This window comes from Pholcus phalangioides, unplaced genomic scaffold (assembly GCF_987345545.1).
Source record: "Pholcus phalangioides strain wild (caught in Gottingen) unplaced genomic scaffold, Ppha-v1.0 ptg000029l_1, whole genome shotgun sequence".
NCBI classification, from domain to species: domain Eukaryota; kingdom Metazoa; phylum Arthropoda; class Arachnida; order Araneae; family Pholcidae; genus Pholcus; species Pholcus phalangioides.
In genome coordinates, this window is record NW_028301619.1 from 7,005,769 (window position 1) to 7,021,552 (window position 15,784).

General features: G+C 35.4%; 1 protein-coding gene across 4 annotated transcripts in view; it reads left to right on the forward strand.

Moving 5' to 3' along the window:
• The window catches only part of LOC149067626 (nonsense-mediated mRNA decay factor SMG7-like), a 267,121-nt gene that overhangs the window by 164,846 nt on the left and 86,491 nt on the right, over nt 1-15,784 (forward strand). For all 4 annotated transcript variants that reach the window (XM_089252529.1, XM_089252530.1, XM_089252532.1 and 1 more), the window contains exons 18-20: nt 5,753-5,863; nt 8,186-8,232; nt 14,017-14,326. In XM_089252529.1, the coding sequence (XP_089108655.1) occupies nt 5,753-5,863; nt 8,186-8,232; nt 14,017-14,326 (468 nt within the window). The remainder of the gene's footprint in view (nt 1-5,752; nt 5,864-8,185; nt 8,233-14,016; nt 14,327-15,784) is intronic.

A 15,784-nucleotide genomic window follows, 5' to 3' on the forward strand; every position in this document is an offset into this window, starting at 1 on the left:
GGGCCATTTCCTGAAGTTAAGAGAGGCTACTAATGTCTCTACTTTAGCGCCTCATGCCATAGTGCATAAAATAAGGAGGGCAGGATTGTTTCTCCAGTGGTGTAGATGGTAGCATGCTTGCCTGGTATGCAAGAGGGCCTAGGTTCGAGTCCTGGCAGAGACAAGATGATTTTTCTTTCCGAGTTCACCTTGGCATAATATCCAGAAAATAAAAATGTTTCCTTGATATCTTGGGCTGAGAAAAAGCCATCTATGGACAGAAAAGCTATTGAGAGCCATGCCAAGACTGCCAACTGCCAAGCATGTGGAATCCAGGGAAATCTGTAAACAACCCCTGATCACCAAGCTCTTCTGTTCTAGTACTAACATGAATGCAGAGTGTAATCCAACTCTGTAAAGAATTGTGATGCTGTGAAACCAACTACATTTTTGAGTAATTATGTCACAAAGGAAATGACAGTAAAGACTGAAATCTTGTGGGCATTGAAATTAGTGATGTCCCACTCATCCTATAATGGGCCAAAGAGGATGTTGGATAAATTTTCAAGGTAATGTTTCCATTCATTGATATTGCAAAAAAAGGAAATCTTGCATTTCTTGTTTTTGTTCCATTTTTTTCATCAGGTAGTGTATTTGAAAAGCATAAATGCATGTATAAAATAATTAATAATGTAATAACAAATAATGTATGACTATGATGATTTTTATTATTGTAATAATTATAATTGATATAATTGATTTTAAACTTTATCATAATTAATTCATATTGAATTTTCAATTTAAAAATAACTTGGAAAAGTCAGGGAAATTTTTTTATGAAAATGAGTATGTACCCTGAATATAGATTCTATATATAATTGGGTTTGTTCCTTTCATTTATGTTCTTGTTAATACTGGGTTTTCCTTCCTCAAACTTGGAACAAATTATGTAATTGTCAAATGTCATCTACCCTTTGTAATATTAAATGTGAAGGATCATGTTGCTCAGCATATTTTATCCCGCATTATATTCAATTCCATTTGTGTCCCTTTTTATCGCTTAGGAATTGTGAGATGCACATATATATTTTTTTTTGTAACCGGTATGTACTAATTTTCTACGCCGTTGCTCGATCAGTCATCAACTTACACAGACAACTATCATGTCATTCCATATGTGCCTGTTTGAACCAATGAAGAATGCTGTTGTTTGTTGGGTGATCGTACTCAACCAATAAGAGGGGTTTTTCATGGAACTAGATATAGTTCTCTCTGTACTTTTCAGCATAGAGAAGATGGATGCTTAACAAATCAGTCACATTAATTTTTAGGAGCTCTCTCTCTCTCTGGGAAGATGGTTGAATCACATCAAAATGACCATCCTGTGGCCTATCAACATCATCAAAAAGTAGCCATTCTTTTCTATTATGTTCAAGTGGAAAAGGTAGTCATAACTGATGATGTCAGATCATGAGGTTTCTTTTTTTTGTTGATGCCTAGAATATTAAACCAAATTGAATTACTAAACTTTTGCTATGATGTTGAACAATGTGTCACTTGAGATTTAGAGTTATTGTCATGATATGATTTTAATTTAGTTGAGATAAAGGCCTGTTTACACGAGGCAAGTGCTTTAGTTGGCAACTTAATTTTAAGTTGCCAAGTATGATACAATGTATGCAGACGATAAGGGTCGTTGACACGGCTTTAGTTGGCAAGTGCGCAAGTGATTTAGTTGGTAAGTGAATATGAACAGTTCTATTTTTTCCGGTTAAGTAGACCTATGTGCATGTGCCAGTGGGGGTGACCTGCCGCTCTTGGAGGGGTCTTTTTGCTCTCTCAAGGAGGGGTTTATTTCGATCTCAAGCGTGAACCTGTTCATGCTCCGTCGTCTCCTGAAGTTTCGCTAGAATTCCGCAGAAATATTGGATGGTGAGGGGGCAGAGAACACAACCTTCAAGTTTGTTGAAAAATATCTTCGCCATGAATGTTTGTTGAACTATAGAAATGAAAATTATCTTAACAAACAAGCTAAAAATTATTCGATGTTGGAAAAAAAGCTATGGAACATTCTGTCGACGTGATGTCAGGAGTTGAAAAAATTTGAAGATTCAAAAATATATATCGGGTGTGGAGGATTTATATATTAAAAACTGGAGGGGGGTTTCGAATATTTCTCTTATCCAGAACGAATTTGCTGCCATCTGTTGTAAAAATACATGATCAAATATTTAACATGAAGATATCATCTCTATAGATTAAATTAAAAAATAATAATTTCAAAAATTTGGAAATAATTTTTGTTTAATGAATTTTTATTATTTAATTTTTTTAACCCTTAGAATTTCCTACAAATGCCAAGAATCTTCGCCCATATTTTCGGCTTACATAATTCATAATTTATCTCCTCTTTAACTTCGATTGAAATATCATATAATAGATATTTACAACTTAGAGGAGAAATAGAGAAATCTTATATTTCTTCTCGATGACTTACATAAGTTTATAATATGTTGTGTATTCTTTTTTCCCCTCTTGGGTAAGTGAAAGTGAATAAATTTATATTCTTTAAAAAATATATATAATGTGGCTCTGATATCACAGTATTCGTAAGTTCTACCTGATCATCTTCATCCATCGTTACGAAAGCTATGAGCTTTAAAAAAAGCACCTCTCTAAATGCCAGATAAATAAAAAATTATTACTATTATTCTCCCGCTCGTTGTGCCTCTCTCTCTCCGTGGATTTGAGTAGACTGAAGCTCGCATGCGCTAACTGCGCTCACCTCCATAAAAATTATCCAATGAGCGTCTACTTACCACTTATCGTGTGGACAATTTCAAGAAGAATCTAAGTTAAAATTAAGTTACCAACTAAAGCACTTGTCTCGTGTAAACATGCCTTAAGTTGTTCTTCTGTTGCGCCATGTTGTCTAATGTTTTTTCTTTTGGAGCAGAGAAGGACCTAATTGAATGAATATTACAAATGATTCTCATTTTCATATGAAACAGAAAACAATTGCCGAAAATTTGTGTTTTTTCATATTATTTTTGTTATCATTCGATAATGGTATCAATATCTGTGATTATATACAACACATACTAACCAACGAACATTTCGTGTAGCATTGTTCTTGTGGATTACACTATTTTTTATCATATTATACTATGGCCTTACTGAACACATAATTCTCTATTTTAATTTTATCACTTATGTTACCGTTGCAATATCCTTTTTATTCCTCCTTGACACATACATGGTTTCATATTCAGAAAAGTACAATCTGTTTTTGTAACATATGTACACACTATATACAATTTGTCTTTATGTTTGAACTTTGTTGTTTGCATATCACAATATTTTTTTGTTTTGTTCATGCGTATTACACCACATTACAATTACCTGTGTTTTTCACGGTTACATTGTTCATGTGATGTATGTCGCTTCATTGCTCACCTTGCCTGTCAGGTCATGTAATGCCATATGTAATTGGTGTCTCACCATCACATCTCATGTTATAAAAATTTTAATTTATACAAAAAATATTGACATGTTTTTAAGACAAATGAAATTTAATTGGTCAAATGGTTGATGCGTTTCGGCTCTACAATGGAGAGCCGTCATCAGGACCTTGTGGTCAGAAATCACACAAATGAGTCGTGGAGGGGTGATGTTTATCTCTGGTCGTCCTGAGAGTTCGTCTTTGTATTTGCTGATTCCAAGTGGTCTTTAGATGCAAAGTGTTGAAAATTCTGTCTTGATCTAGGTTAATAAAGCCTGTCCAAGCTGACGAAATAGGTGGCGTGTTCCTTCCATCATTAATGAGGAAATCCTGGCAGGTTCTGATGAAGTATCCCTCGAGAAAATTCAGTTCGGAATTATGTGTTGCTTTTTTAAAAACAGACGCTTTCTCAAAATCAAAATTATATGAAAGTTGCCAACAGTGTTGAGCAATTGCCAAACTATTTGTCTGTCCCTTCTCAACATTCTTTCAATTTTCAAGAACTCGAATATTCAGATTTCTCCTAGTTTGACCAATATACCCTTTTTCGCAATTCTTGCATGGTATGAAGTAGATACCAGATTCTTTGGAGGGTGAGATAGGATCTTTGAGTTGGGAAAAGGTGAGTTTATTTGTTGGCTGGAATATTGTATGGAAGTCGAATTTCTTTAAGATAGATGAGGTCATGAAAATTAAGAATCGAATATAAGAATGACAGTATTAGAAAACTTTTTTGAGTCAGCTGGGAGCAAGTTCATAGTGCGTGGCGGGGTAATTTTTTTGAGGATCTTGTCTATGAGAAAAGGTGAAAAACCATGATTGGAAGCGATGTCACGAAGGATATTGAGTTCATTCTGGAGGGAGGCTGAATCACTGCAAAGTTTTAGTGCTTGATGAACAAAAGAAGAAAAAGCATCTGTTTTTAAAAAAGCGACACATAATTCCGAACTGAATTTTCTCGAGGGATACTTCATCAGAACATGCCAGGATTTCCTGGTTAAAGATGGAAGGAACACGTCACCTATTTCGTCAGCTTGGACAGGATTTATTAACCTCATTCGAGACAGAATTTTTAACACTTTGCAACAGATGGCGCCCCAGTTCGCATCCAAAGACCGCTCAGAATCAGCAAATACAAATGCAAACTCTCAGGATGACCAGAGATAAACATCACCCCTCCACGACTCATTTGTGTGATTTCTGACCACAAGGTCCTGATGACGGCTCTCCATTGTAGAGCCAAAACGCATCAACCATTTGACCAATTAAATTTCATTTGTCTTAAGAATATGGTAATTTTTAGTGTAAATTAAAACCGGGCAAAGTTCTAATTTTTGTGAAAATAAAAATTTTACTTCGACAAATCAGTTGCTTTAATTTTGGGAGCTCTCTCTATCTCTCCGGGAAGATGGTTGAATTAAAAGGGTCATCGTAAATTAAAACCAGCATTGGTGGTAAGTGAGTGACCAAAGATCTTATTATTTTCCATTTTGTTGAAGGAGCACTTGGGGTGAGTTTTAATGATCATGTTTGACTAATGTTAGTTTAAAGTTTCTTTCTAATGGGTAAATTTTTATGATGTAAGTGTCTAAGAAAAAAAACCTTAAATAAATTAAAAGCTTCCCAACTGAAGTATCTTCCTTCTATTTTTTGGAGCAATGTTCTTTATTATTGTATCTTATATGTCGCGAATCCGGCCTCGTCACATCTGCACATAAAAAGAATGCTTATTCAGTTGAGTTTTCAAAGCAATGTATTAGTTTTGGTTGAAGTGAGACTCCAGATTTTACAAAAAAAAAAAAAAACTTGCACACATATCGCTTCTGGAAAGTAAGAATCCCAGCGACACATCATTATTGCCTGTGAGAAATACACTGTATTATAAAATATTATCTTTGGTGGTACTACCCACTCAACCTTAAAAATATTGTAATTTTAATGATTATTTCAAGTGCTTTAAATTTCATAAATTTATTTTATTGACATAAAAATTGAGAATTTTGTGAATAACCCCATATGTAAACTTTCTCATCAGACTTTCCCCCTTTTTTTCTCTCTCAAAATTTATATTGATTTTTTTAAATGTATTTTTTCTTGATATTTATTTTGCTACGTGCTTTTTATATCATTTTATATTATATAACTTTTTTGCCACCAATTGGTAAAAAGGTCACCAAAAAATTTGTATTTTCAAGTACATGTTAAATATTTATATATAATTAAAAGACCTTTGTACCCTTACGTTATTCAGAATAGAATTCATTTCCACAGAACTATACACATGATCAAGTCAATATGAACAGGAGCCAGTTACACCAACTTCCACCTGAGCAGTATAATTCTTCTCATCAAGTTCATCAAAATCAGCAAACAATTGGACTGGTAAGATTGAGATTATAAGATTATATGCAGAATGATTTACTCAGAATTGAACCTAAAAAATAAGCTTCTATTTCAAGAAAAAAAATCATACAAGGGGTGCAGTTCAGTTTGGATACAAACTGCAGCTTGTATGTATTGGATGTCTCAAATAACTGATGCTATCAGGTTGAGAACATAAATACTGTATAGTGCTGATGTCATTTGTGGCAAATTTGCATATTTTGACAATCAGTCACAAAAATTCTTTAATGTGTCTGAACTTTTGCAAACTCTAATTGCTCTTTTTTGCAAAAAAAACGAATTTTTATTACTAATTACAGATTTGTTTATGGTATTAAAATGTTTGAAAATATCTTTAGAATTATCTGAAAATCTGTGTTATTTAACACTAGAACCGCTGAGTGGGTCAATTTGACCCAAATCAAACTTCGTTTCCATTTATCTCGAAAACTTAAGCGCAGATGATAGAAAAATTTCGTGACTTTTCATGATATCATATGAATATTAATTCACAAAAATTTTGTTCTCTTCAAATTTCGTATTTCAGAGCTATAAGCACTTATACCTAGAACCGCGGTTTGGGTCATTTTGACCCAACATACTATTCTATAGGAAAAAAGGGGATGTATACTTTTCTTGGAAGTGGTTACCCTTTCTAAAAAGTATGTCTAAATGAAGATAGTGAAGAATAAAGGTCTTTCAAGGTCAATTTATTGTCCGAGGAGATTATCTTTTTTTCAATGAAAGAATGGCAAGTAGAGCTAAAAGTTTTTTCCTTTGTAAATTTGAATACCTGGTATTCTGACGGGACTCAAGAAAGGTTTTGGGGGAAAGTCAAAGCTTAACTCTAGAAAAAACATGTAGCTGAAATTTCTCTAGGCAAACGATGTCACAAAAAATACAATTCTGACTGTGCCAAATACTTTTTGAATGGATTTCCAAACCTTGGAAAGGATCAGCATACAACGAATCTCTCTTTTCCAGAAAACATAGTGATTCAACTGATAGAGAAATTTAAGAACAACGGCAGAAATGCCTCAACCTTCACCTTCTTTCACTACACTGAAGCTGGCTCAAATGCTAAAAACCAAAAAATACTGGCTTAGTAGTGGAGGGTGAGACATCGACGAGCAATGTTATCTTATGCAATGAACATCGCTACTGGAATACAATGATATCATAATAAAAATTTATCAAGGAAGATATTCAAAAAAATTTATCAAAAACAAAAATGTTTATTACTCAGCACGCTTCATCTGACAGTTGATATCGGCAGTGGAAGCCCCAAAACAGTGCCAGAAACTATTTCACACTACAATTCAACATACTTTGCCAAAGTTGTAGACGATCAAATGGCAAGAAAATATTCGGTGAAGGTTGTATCACGGGGGTGGCCTGTCCACGTTTTCTGCAACATCTTAGATCTCACTATAAAAAATTTCTGTATTTTGCATAGAGCAGTACAGAAGGCAAGGACTATTTTTCGAACGCAGTTTCTCTAAAATCTTATTGAAGTGCTACGTTCATCATACGTGCTGCCCTTGCACAAAAGGAAACATTTATGGACTCTTGAACATGTAACTGTTTGTGAGCCATAAAATAAAAATAAATGACTCTGATGTCCGGTAACATCAAAATGTGGAAACAAAACTGGTTATTTTTGCATGGGCTGTGCAACCTCAACATGCAGTGAATGTGCAAGAATAATGAAAAAAAAAATGCTCCAACTGCTCATCATAAATTCCATTTATCAGTAGGAAATCAATACTTATTTGACAGAATCATATTATAGACTTTTTCTCATACTTAATGTGATGTGCTTATTTTACATCTTTCTCATATCATGGGATTACTAAAAAAGTTTTTGTAATGTATACTAAATCTTATTTTTAATGAATTACATCTTTTTTTAGCTAATTTTGAAGCCCATTTTATATTCATAAGCAAATATAGTTTTCCGTTATCAATACACAATTTAACAACATTGAATGAAAGTAGGGAAAAACCCAGGAACCGAAAAGAAATTCCGGTTTTTGCTATGAAACCCTGTTTCTTCACAGTTTGGGTCAATTTGACCCAGTCTGCAGACTGGGAACCGAAATACCTGTATACTGAAAGTGCCGCGGTTCTAGTGTTAAAAATTCAAGAGCGAATTTTGTCAATATCTAAACTTTTGTGTATCGCTGTATGTATATTCTTTCACTAATTTTAATTTGACAAAGGGGGAAGGGGAAAAAATTGTTAGCATGTATTACAAAAATTATGTCTGCTAGAGCAAGCAAAAGAAAAAAAAATTATTTCCATTTAAAATTTTTATTTCAGGGTAATGAAAGAGATACCCGTTGGCTCACACCTTTCAGTATGCATCAGTAAGTACTTATGCTTTTTGTGTATGAATCTTATTTGGTCCTCAAAGGCTGGGTTAGGTTAAATACCAGAATAAATTTGTGAGAACATGTTGAGTGGATTTCTTATATCTTTCTGTTGTTCACTCTTTTGAGCAAGATTTGCAGTGTCTGTTGTGACCAGAAATTTTGGTAACTTAACAATATTATTGGCACAAAATTTTATTTTCCTAAAACAAGGTGCTTTAAATGATAGTACTTTTATTTTATTTTAAAGAAAACTTGTGATATCAGTAACATTCTCACATGCACACACAAAATATATCAGTCAGGGCTCCCACTTGTCCTACTTCTCTTACTTTTGGTAAAATGTCCTACTTTTGATGAAAGACGTCACTCTTCCTTGTTAATATGACAGATACAGAAATCTGGCCGAGTGAAGAGATATTGATGTTTTAGGAAAGGAAAAGAATCTTGCGACCGTCCATTGCATGGAGCCATTCAGCATATACATATGCTCCATTGAAGGGAAATTCTATGTGTCTTCATAGCTTAGTTGGCAGAGCACTCGTCCGGCAAACGAGAGACCAGGGTTTGAGTCCCCATGAGAGCAGAGATGAATTTTCCTTTCCTGAAACATTGATATCTTCTCACCAAGTCAGTTTTCCGTATCTGTCATGTCCTACTTTTGTCAGACTTTCTCGGTTTTGTCCTACTTTTCACCAAATCCTATCAACAAAATTTGTATAATTGATTTTAATTTAGAAGGGAATCATCACACACAATATATTGCCAAATAATACAAATGTAGTAGATTGCAATTAAAGATTTTGTCAAAGTATAAATTATATCTTTTTAAGGTTATTCGAGGAGGTGTATGGGGGAGGCCATGTGATTTATTAATTTTCCTTTTGCGTAGTTTGAGGGTTCAACAAGTAGAGTAATCATTAGAAACTTTTCTGTCTAGATAAAAAATAATTTGTATTCACTACTTCATGGTCTTGGGCAGTAACTAGCATTCGTCATTCAAAATTATGGTGCACATTTTGTGTATAGGTGAAACAACAGTTTGCATAACAAAGCAGTTGGATGCATAGGCCTATTCTATATTTGGGGATTCCGATGCTGCCCAATACCATTCAATTGTCTTCGTCATTTTTAGGATATGCAGATGCATAAACAATGTTTACAAAACTCTGCAAAGAGCTGGAAATAAAAGTGCTTCGTTTGTCAAAAATGATTACATTGGAATTGAACAGCAAAATGTAAACAAATCCCTTTAAAAAAAGTATGAACAATGCAGTAAACTATCCGGTTCACCTTGACTTACTTACATTGGACCTTGTAATATGTTGGACCAAACAAAGTACCACGACCAGATGATATCTCTCCTAGGGTCAAGGGCGTAGCCAGGGGGGGGGGACTTGGGGGTCTGGCCCCCCCCCCCGAAATGTGAGAAAATGACCGAAAAAAGGGAAAAAGATGGCCAAATCCATTGTTCTGTCACTTTGGTCCCCCCCCCCCCGAACGAAATTTCTGGCTACGCCCCTGCCTAGGGTCCTTAGAGGATGTGCTAATGAATTGTTAGGGCCAGTTGCACAGATTTACAGAAGCGTTGCTGAGGGTATCGTCCCAAGGGATTGGAAGCTTGCTAATTTTTTTCTGGTATTTAAAAAGGGTAGTAAGGAGGCTGTATCCAATTATCGTCTAGTGAGCTCCCTCTCGAAAATTTTGGAAATTATTATCAAAAGGCAATTGGTGAAGTGGCTAGAATAATGTACTGTCGGATAATCAGCATGGGTTCAGGAAGAAGAAGTCATATGTAAGTAACCTCCTTTGCTTCTATGATCATGTGACTAAGGCTTTGGGTCAGGGGTTGCGCTGCTGATTGCCATTGCGGCAAATTGCGACACAATATTTAATTTGGCGAATAAATGAAAGATCGAATTCGCCAAATCATATGAGTCCATTTGACCATTTGATGCCGTTGTTTTGGAATTTGCATTCTATGACACATTAATTTGGCTACAATTCTTTCCATCTGATTAGCCAGGAGCTAATAAAATAATAATAATAGCTCTTAAAAAGTCAGGAGGAGCCCTGCTTTGGGTAAGAGCAAACATGTAAATGTTATTTACACTGATTTCCAGAAAGCATTCGATTGGGGGCAACATGGTAAACTCTTGAAGCATTTATATGAGATTGGGATTGGGGGCAACTTGCTGAATTGTATGGAATCGTGGTTAAGAGATAGGTCACAATGGTTATGGCGAATAGGGAATTCTCGGATTTGACAGGTGTCACAAGTGGTGTTCCTCAAGGAAGTGTCCTGGGCCCATACTTTTTCACTTTTTATCGATAAACTTGATCAGGGTATTGATGCGATTGCTAGCAAATTTTCAGATGACGTGAAGCTAATTGGGGTAGTTAGGAATCAAAGCGACAGGGAGTTACTCCAGACCAGCTTAAACAGGATTGCAGCATAGGCAAATGAATGGAGCATGGCCGCTCATTTTGAATCTCACAACCCACGTTTCTCTTACGAGTTGAATGGTGTTGCTATCCAGGATGCAACTGAGATCACCGATTTGGGAATTTCATTGAAGAACGGCTTATGTTTTCTACCAATTCGTTAGAGGTTCCGCAAAGAAATATGGATGAGTTACATGTCTGGTTTAGTAGTAGTAGTGGCTTATGTTTTCTAAACATTGTTCAGCGGTGGTCAAAAAGTGAATAGAATGCTCAGCTTTATTTTCAACAAAAGGCTTTGCATTTTCCTAAAATCATTCTTCTACTTTTCTGAGACCTAGTTCTTCCTGGATTGGAGTATGCTGTAACGTTTTGGAGAACATACCTACAGAGGGACAGAGTTTGTTGAAAGTGTGCCGAGAAGAGCTACGTGTGGCTTGAGTTATGAAAAGAGACTTCATTTTTTGAATATGTTTACATTGGATGAACGCAGATATTTCAGGAAGATATGATCGAAGTGTTCAAAATTTTCAACGGGATGGACCATGAATTATTAATACGCCATCAATCAACTAATTTATATAGTGTGGCAGGAAAGTTTTCTCTAATAGGCTTATTAATAAATGGAATAGCTTACCTCAGGGATAGTAAATTCTAACACAATTGACACATTTGAAAAAAAATACGATAAACATATCAGGGTAAATTGAGAAGCTATCCATACTTAGAATAGGAACAACCATAAATACTTTTTATGGGTATTTATAATATTTTATCATGTATATATATTGTTTCTAGTTTTTGTAATTGCATTTTTAATTGGGGGTTGCTGTATTTTAGAAATATATCACATCCATATGTGCTATGGGCATCATTTTCTCAGCCACTTGGTTGGGCGTTTTGCCTGTTGAGGCCTTGTATTTGTAATTTATATATTTTTCACTGTGGTTTTGAAAGTGGTCTCTAATTGGGTCGTTCTTAAAAAACTTACTTGCCTTCATAATTTTTTGTGCATTGTCAAAGAGAGTTAACAGACTGAACTATAGAATACTCCAAAAAAGAATATAATATACAGGGCATCCATAATTAAAAGACCCTATTTTAAAGTAGCCTACAGGCGAAACCAGTCATCCGAAAATTGTGAAATTTTGTGGAGGACTTCATGAAGTGATGGGAACTTTTTCAAGAGGGGAAAAATTAGTTGTGTCGCAACCAGAGGGCGTTTTATTAAGAAACGACACATTTAGGCAAACATTTGCAATTTTAACAATTATTAAACACTTCTACAATTGTTAGTACAACAAAACATGTTCGACACGATGGCCATCATTTTGAAATACCATGTGAAATTGCAAGATGGCATGTTCCACAACTGACCAAAGTGTGTGTGGGAAAATGTTCAGCATGTGGCCTGAAATGCTACCTTTAAGGTGAGTAAAGATCTTGGTTTGTCACGACTTACCAGATGTTTCAAATACAGTCGAATCCCGTTTTAATAATTACTGTTATAGCGAAAATTTTGTTTTAATGAATACTGTTATAGCGAAAATCTTGTTTTAATGAATACTTTTCTAATCCCCCAAAATAAGTTTACATAGCAACGATGAAGAAACCTGGAATTCCTTTATAACGAAATTTCATTATAACAAAGTGATTTCTCCGGTCTCTTGGAGTTTGTTATAACAGGATTTGACTGTGTTCAAACACCCCCAAAGTCAAAAAGCGCATGGATTAAGGTCTGGGAATTGGGAAGGCCATAGATTAAGGTAGAGCCAGCTGATGACACATTCTTCTGTAAAATGTGTTTTAAGAACATTTTCTTAACACACACTGCCATGTGTGGAGGAGCTCCGTCTTGCATAAAGATTGTGTCTGCAAGGCAGTCATGTGCTTGCAGAGCTGGCACAATTTCGTTCTGTAACAGCAATGGATATTGCTTCCCAGTGACGAAAATGTCACTGGACCTGTGGAATGTAACTCCTCGTAGAAGTAGGGACCGAGAATAAATGATGCAGTAAATCCACACCATACTGTCACTTTTGGTGAATGCAACGGAACCTCTAAAATAGCGTGCAAATTTTCTGGTTCCCAAATTCGGCAGTTGTGAGTATTGACTGTACCATCCAAGTGAAAATGTGCTTCATCTGTCCAGAGGATATTCCAAGGCCATTCTGAATCGACCTCAACGCGAGCTAGAAACTGCAGTGGGAGCCAGAGTGGAGCATCATAATCATGTGGAAGCAACCACTGCCCAAGTGAAAGTTTGTACTGGTAATATTGGAGGATATTCCACATGATCTTGTGAACAGTTGAACGTGGCCTATCCAATGCCTGTGCTGCATGCCTGACACTAGAATTTAAACCTCTGTCCTCTTCCACCTGAAATGAAACCTTCTGTACTGCGTCTATAGAAATGGGTCTTCTTCCTCTTCCAGGATGAACAGCTAACAATTTTGTGGTTTCAAATTTTGTTATCATACTCCGAAGGTTTTCAACACTCTTTGGACCATTTTGAATCCTCTTCCAAGTCTGATATTTCCGTAGAGCAGTTACTGCACCATTGCTGTTTTGGTAAAACAATTTGACCAAGACAGCACGTAAACTTATCGTCATTGTGAGCAGCAAACACATTGAGAAACAAGATCCCCCACGAATGTTTCTAGGTCTTATAACAGCTGCTGTATGACATCACATAAATTTACATGTTTACTACAGGTATTCAATGTGAAATGCCCACTGGTGGTGACACGTATAACTAATTTGTTCCCTCCTCAAAACAAATTCCTATCACTCTTCATGAAGTCCCACACAAAATTTCACAATTTTCTGATGACTGGTTTTGCCTGTAGGCTACTTTGAAATAGGGTCTTTTAATTATGGACACCCTGTATATTGTGAAGAGAGAGAAAAGAATTATCTGTGGTTGCTAGTACACTGTTTTGACAAAAATAGTTTTTGTTAACAAGTCATTTCTTTTTTTTTTGGCTCATGTCAATCTTATAGTATACTGAATCTTATAGTATACTTATAGTATAGAATTTTGTAACAATGTTCTTTGTTCCCACCTAAAACTACCTCCCCCTAAATTTTGCTGCCCCCCCCCCCCAGTTCCAGCCCTGCTCCTCGTCCTACTTCTTAGCCCCAATTTTTTTAATTCTTTGAGTGGGAGCCCTGCAGTATTTAAGAATCAAGTGAAAGTTGCAATCACTTTTAGTTTTCAAATGACTACATCAGTGTGTAATTCAGTATATCAGTTTTACCTCTAAATGATCCTTATTTCTACAGCTAAAACATTTTTTTTTTTCGAACTAATTTAGTTATTGTTGGTTTTTAATTTAGAAGTGGAGTTTCTAATGTTGGTCAAGTGGTGCGTAGTAATAGTATGAGTAATTTCATCCAAGGCACTGTGCAACACATTGTTCAGCCGACTCAGTCAGGCCCTGATTTCAGCTATCAGTCCAAAAGCTCCACTCAAACACCCCATTTAATTGGGAAGGCTGTTTCAACTCCGCAACAAGCATACCTGACAAACCAACAGAATATCATGTGGAACTACATGAATTTCATGACAACATATCAACATTCTAATCCTCAGGTAGTGATGCCGCCTGGTAATGAACATCAGCAAGCAAATCAGATGCATTCTCAGGTATGATTTCTTGAAATGAAGTACACTAAGGTAAGTGGAAATTGGGGATAAATGCAACCCAATATGATTTGTAAAATTCAGTTTGCTTTTGAGAATGGTCTCTTGCAGAATTTTTCTTTCATACTTACTCTATTTTTTAATAAAAATATGTTTGGTGCACTTGCTGCTCATACAAGGTTACAAGTAGTTTTTATATGAAGAAGTTGGATTAGTGATCTCATTGCTACCTGTTGTGCTCTTTCATTTCAACTATTTCTGAAAGTGGGAATTGGCCTATCGATATTTGTGTCAATTTCTTTCTTTTTTGTTATTTATAATCTGTCATTTTAATATAATTATGATATTTCTTCAGGGAGAGTAGGAATTAAGAAGGTTCAATCATTCATCATCATCAATCTTTAATGGCCCAAGAAGAAAGAGCTTAGACAATTTTGCCCATTACTCTGACACCAAGTAGTATAACATAAATAGTGGGTCATGTAGATGTGAAGAAGTATCCTTCTGTGGGAATTTCCCAGAAGTTTTTGCAACAGTGTTGTGTTGGGAACTAAAGGCATGGTAACCTGTTACCACACATTCTGTTGAATATTAAAACCTGTAAGTGGACCAAGAGATATTTGTAAATGATATATCAGCTATATGCTGTATAAATGAGGAAGCTGCTCGTATATGCAATACTCAATTAAGAAGGTTACTTTTTTTCCCGTTTTTCTTGTGGTTGGGCAAGTTGAACTCAATGAATATACGCTAACCTCCTACCCACTTACATTGGCTATATCAACTGGTATGAAACTGAAGAAAAGGATAAAGGTCTTGAGGCAACACTAGCTGCTTCTATAAACCTAAAAAATAAGTGATGAGAAATAGAGGAACAACAAAACTTCACAGATATAGTGTTAAAAACCATTCCAGAAGCAAAGGTTGGTGACTATTGGGTTCTTGTCAACTTCACAAATAAAAAGAGTAATGATACTTGTTGGGAAACCAATGAAAGTTTAGAGTCACCAAGAAGCAAATTTTAGAAGAATAATCGTTACTACATCTACCTTTCAATAGTTCAACATTCAAGATAAAAATATGATTAGAAGTGATGAAGTTCTGTCATTTCTTTCATCTCTCAAGTTTGATAGTCTCAGAGAAAATTCAAAATTTTTTCCTCGTTTGTCTCATATAAGCTAATATTTACAGGGGTGGGGAAGTAATATTACAATGAATGAATGAGAGAGGAATGAATGGATGGATGAATGACTGAATGAGCAAGCGATTGAGCAAATGAATAAATCAATAAATGAATGAGTGAATGAATGAGTGAATGAATGAGAGCAATTGAGCAAATGAATAAATCAATGAATGAATGAGCGAGCAGTTGAACGAATTAATGATTGAGCGAATGAATGGATGAATGAGCGATTGAGCAAGTGAATAAAGGAAGGAATGAATGAATTAAGGAATGAATTG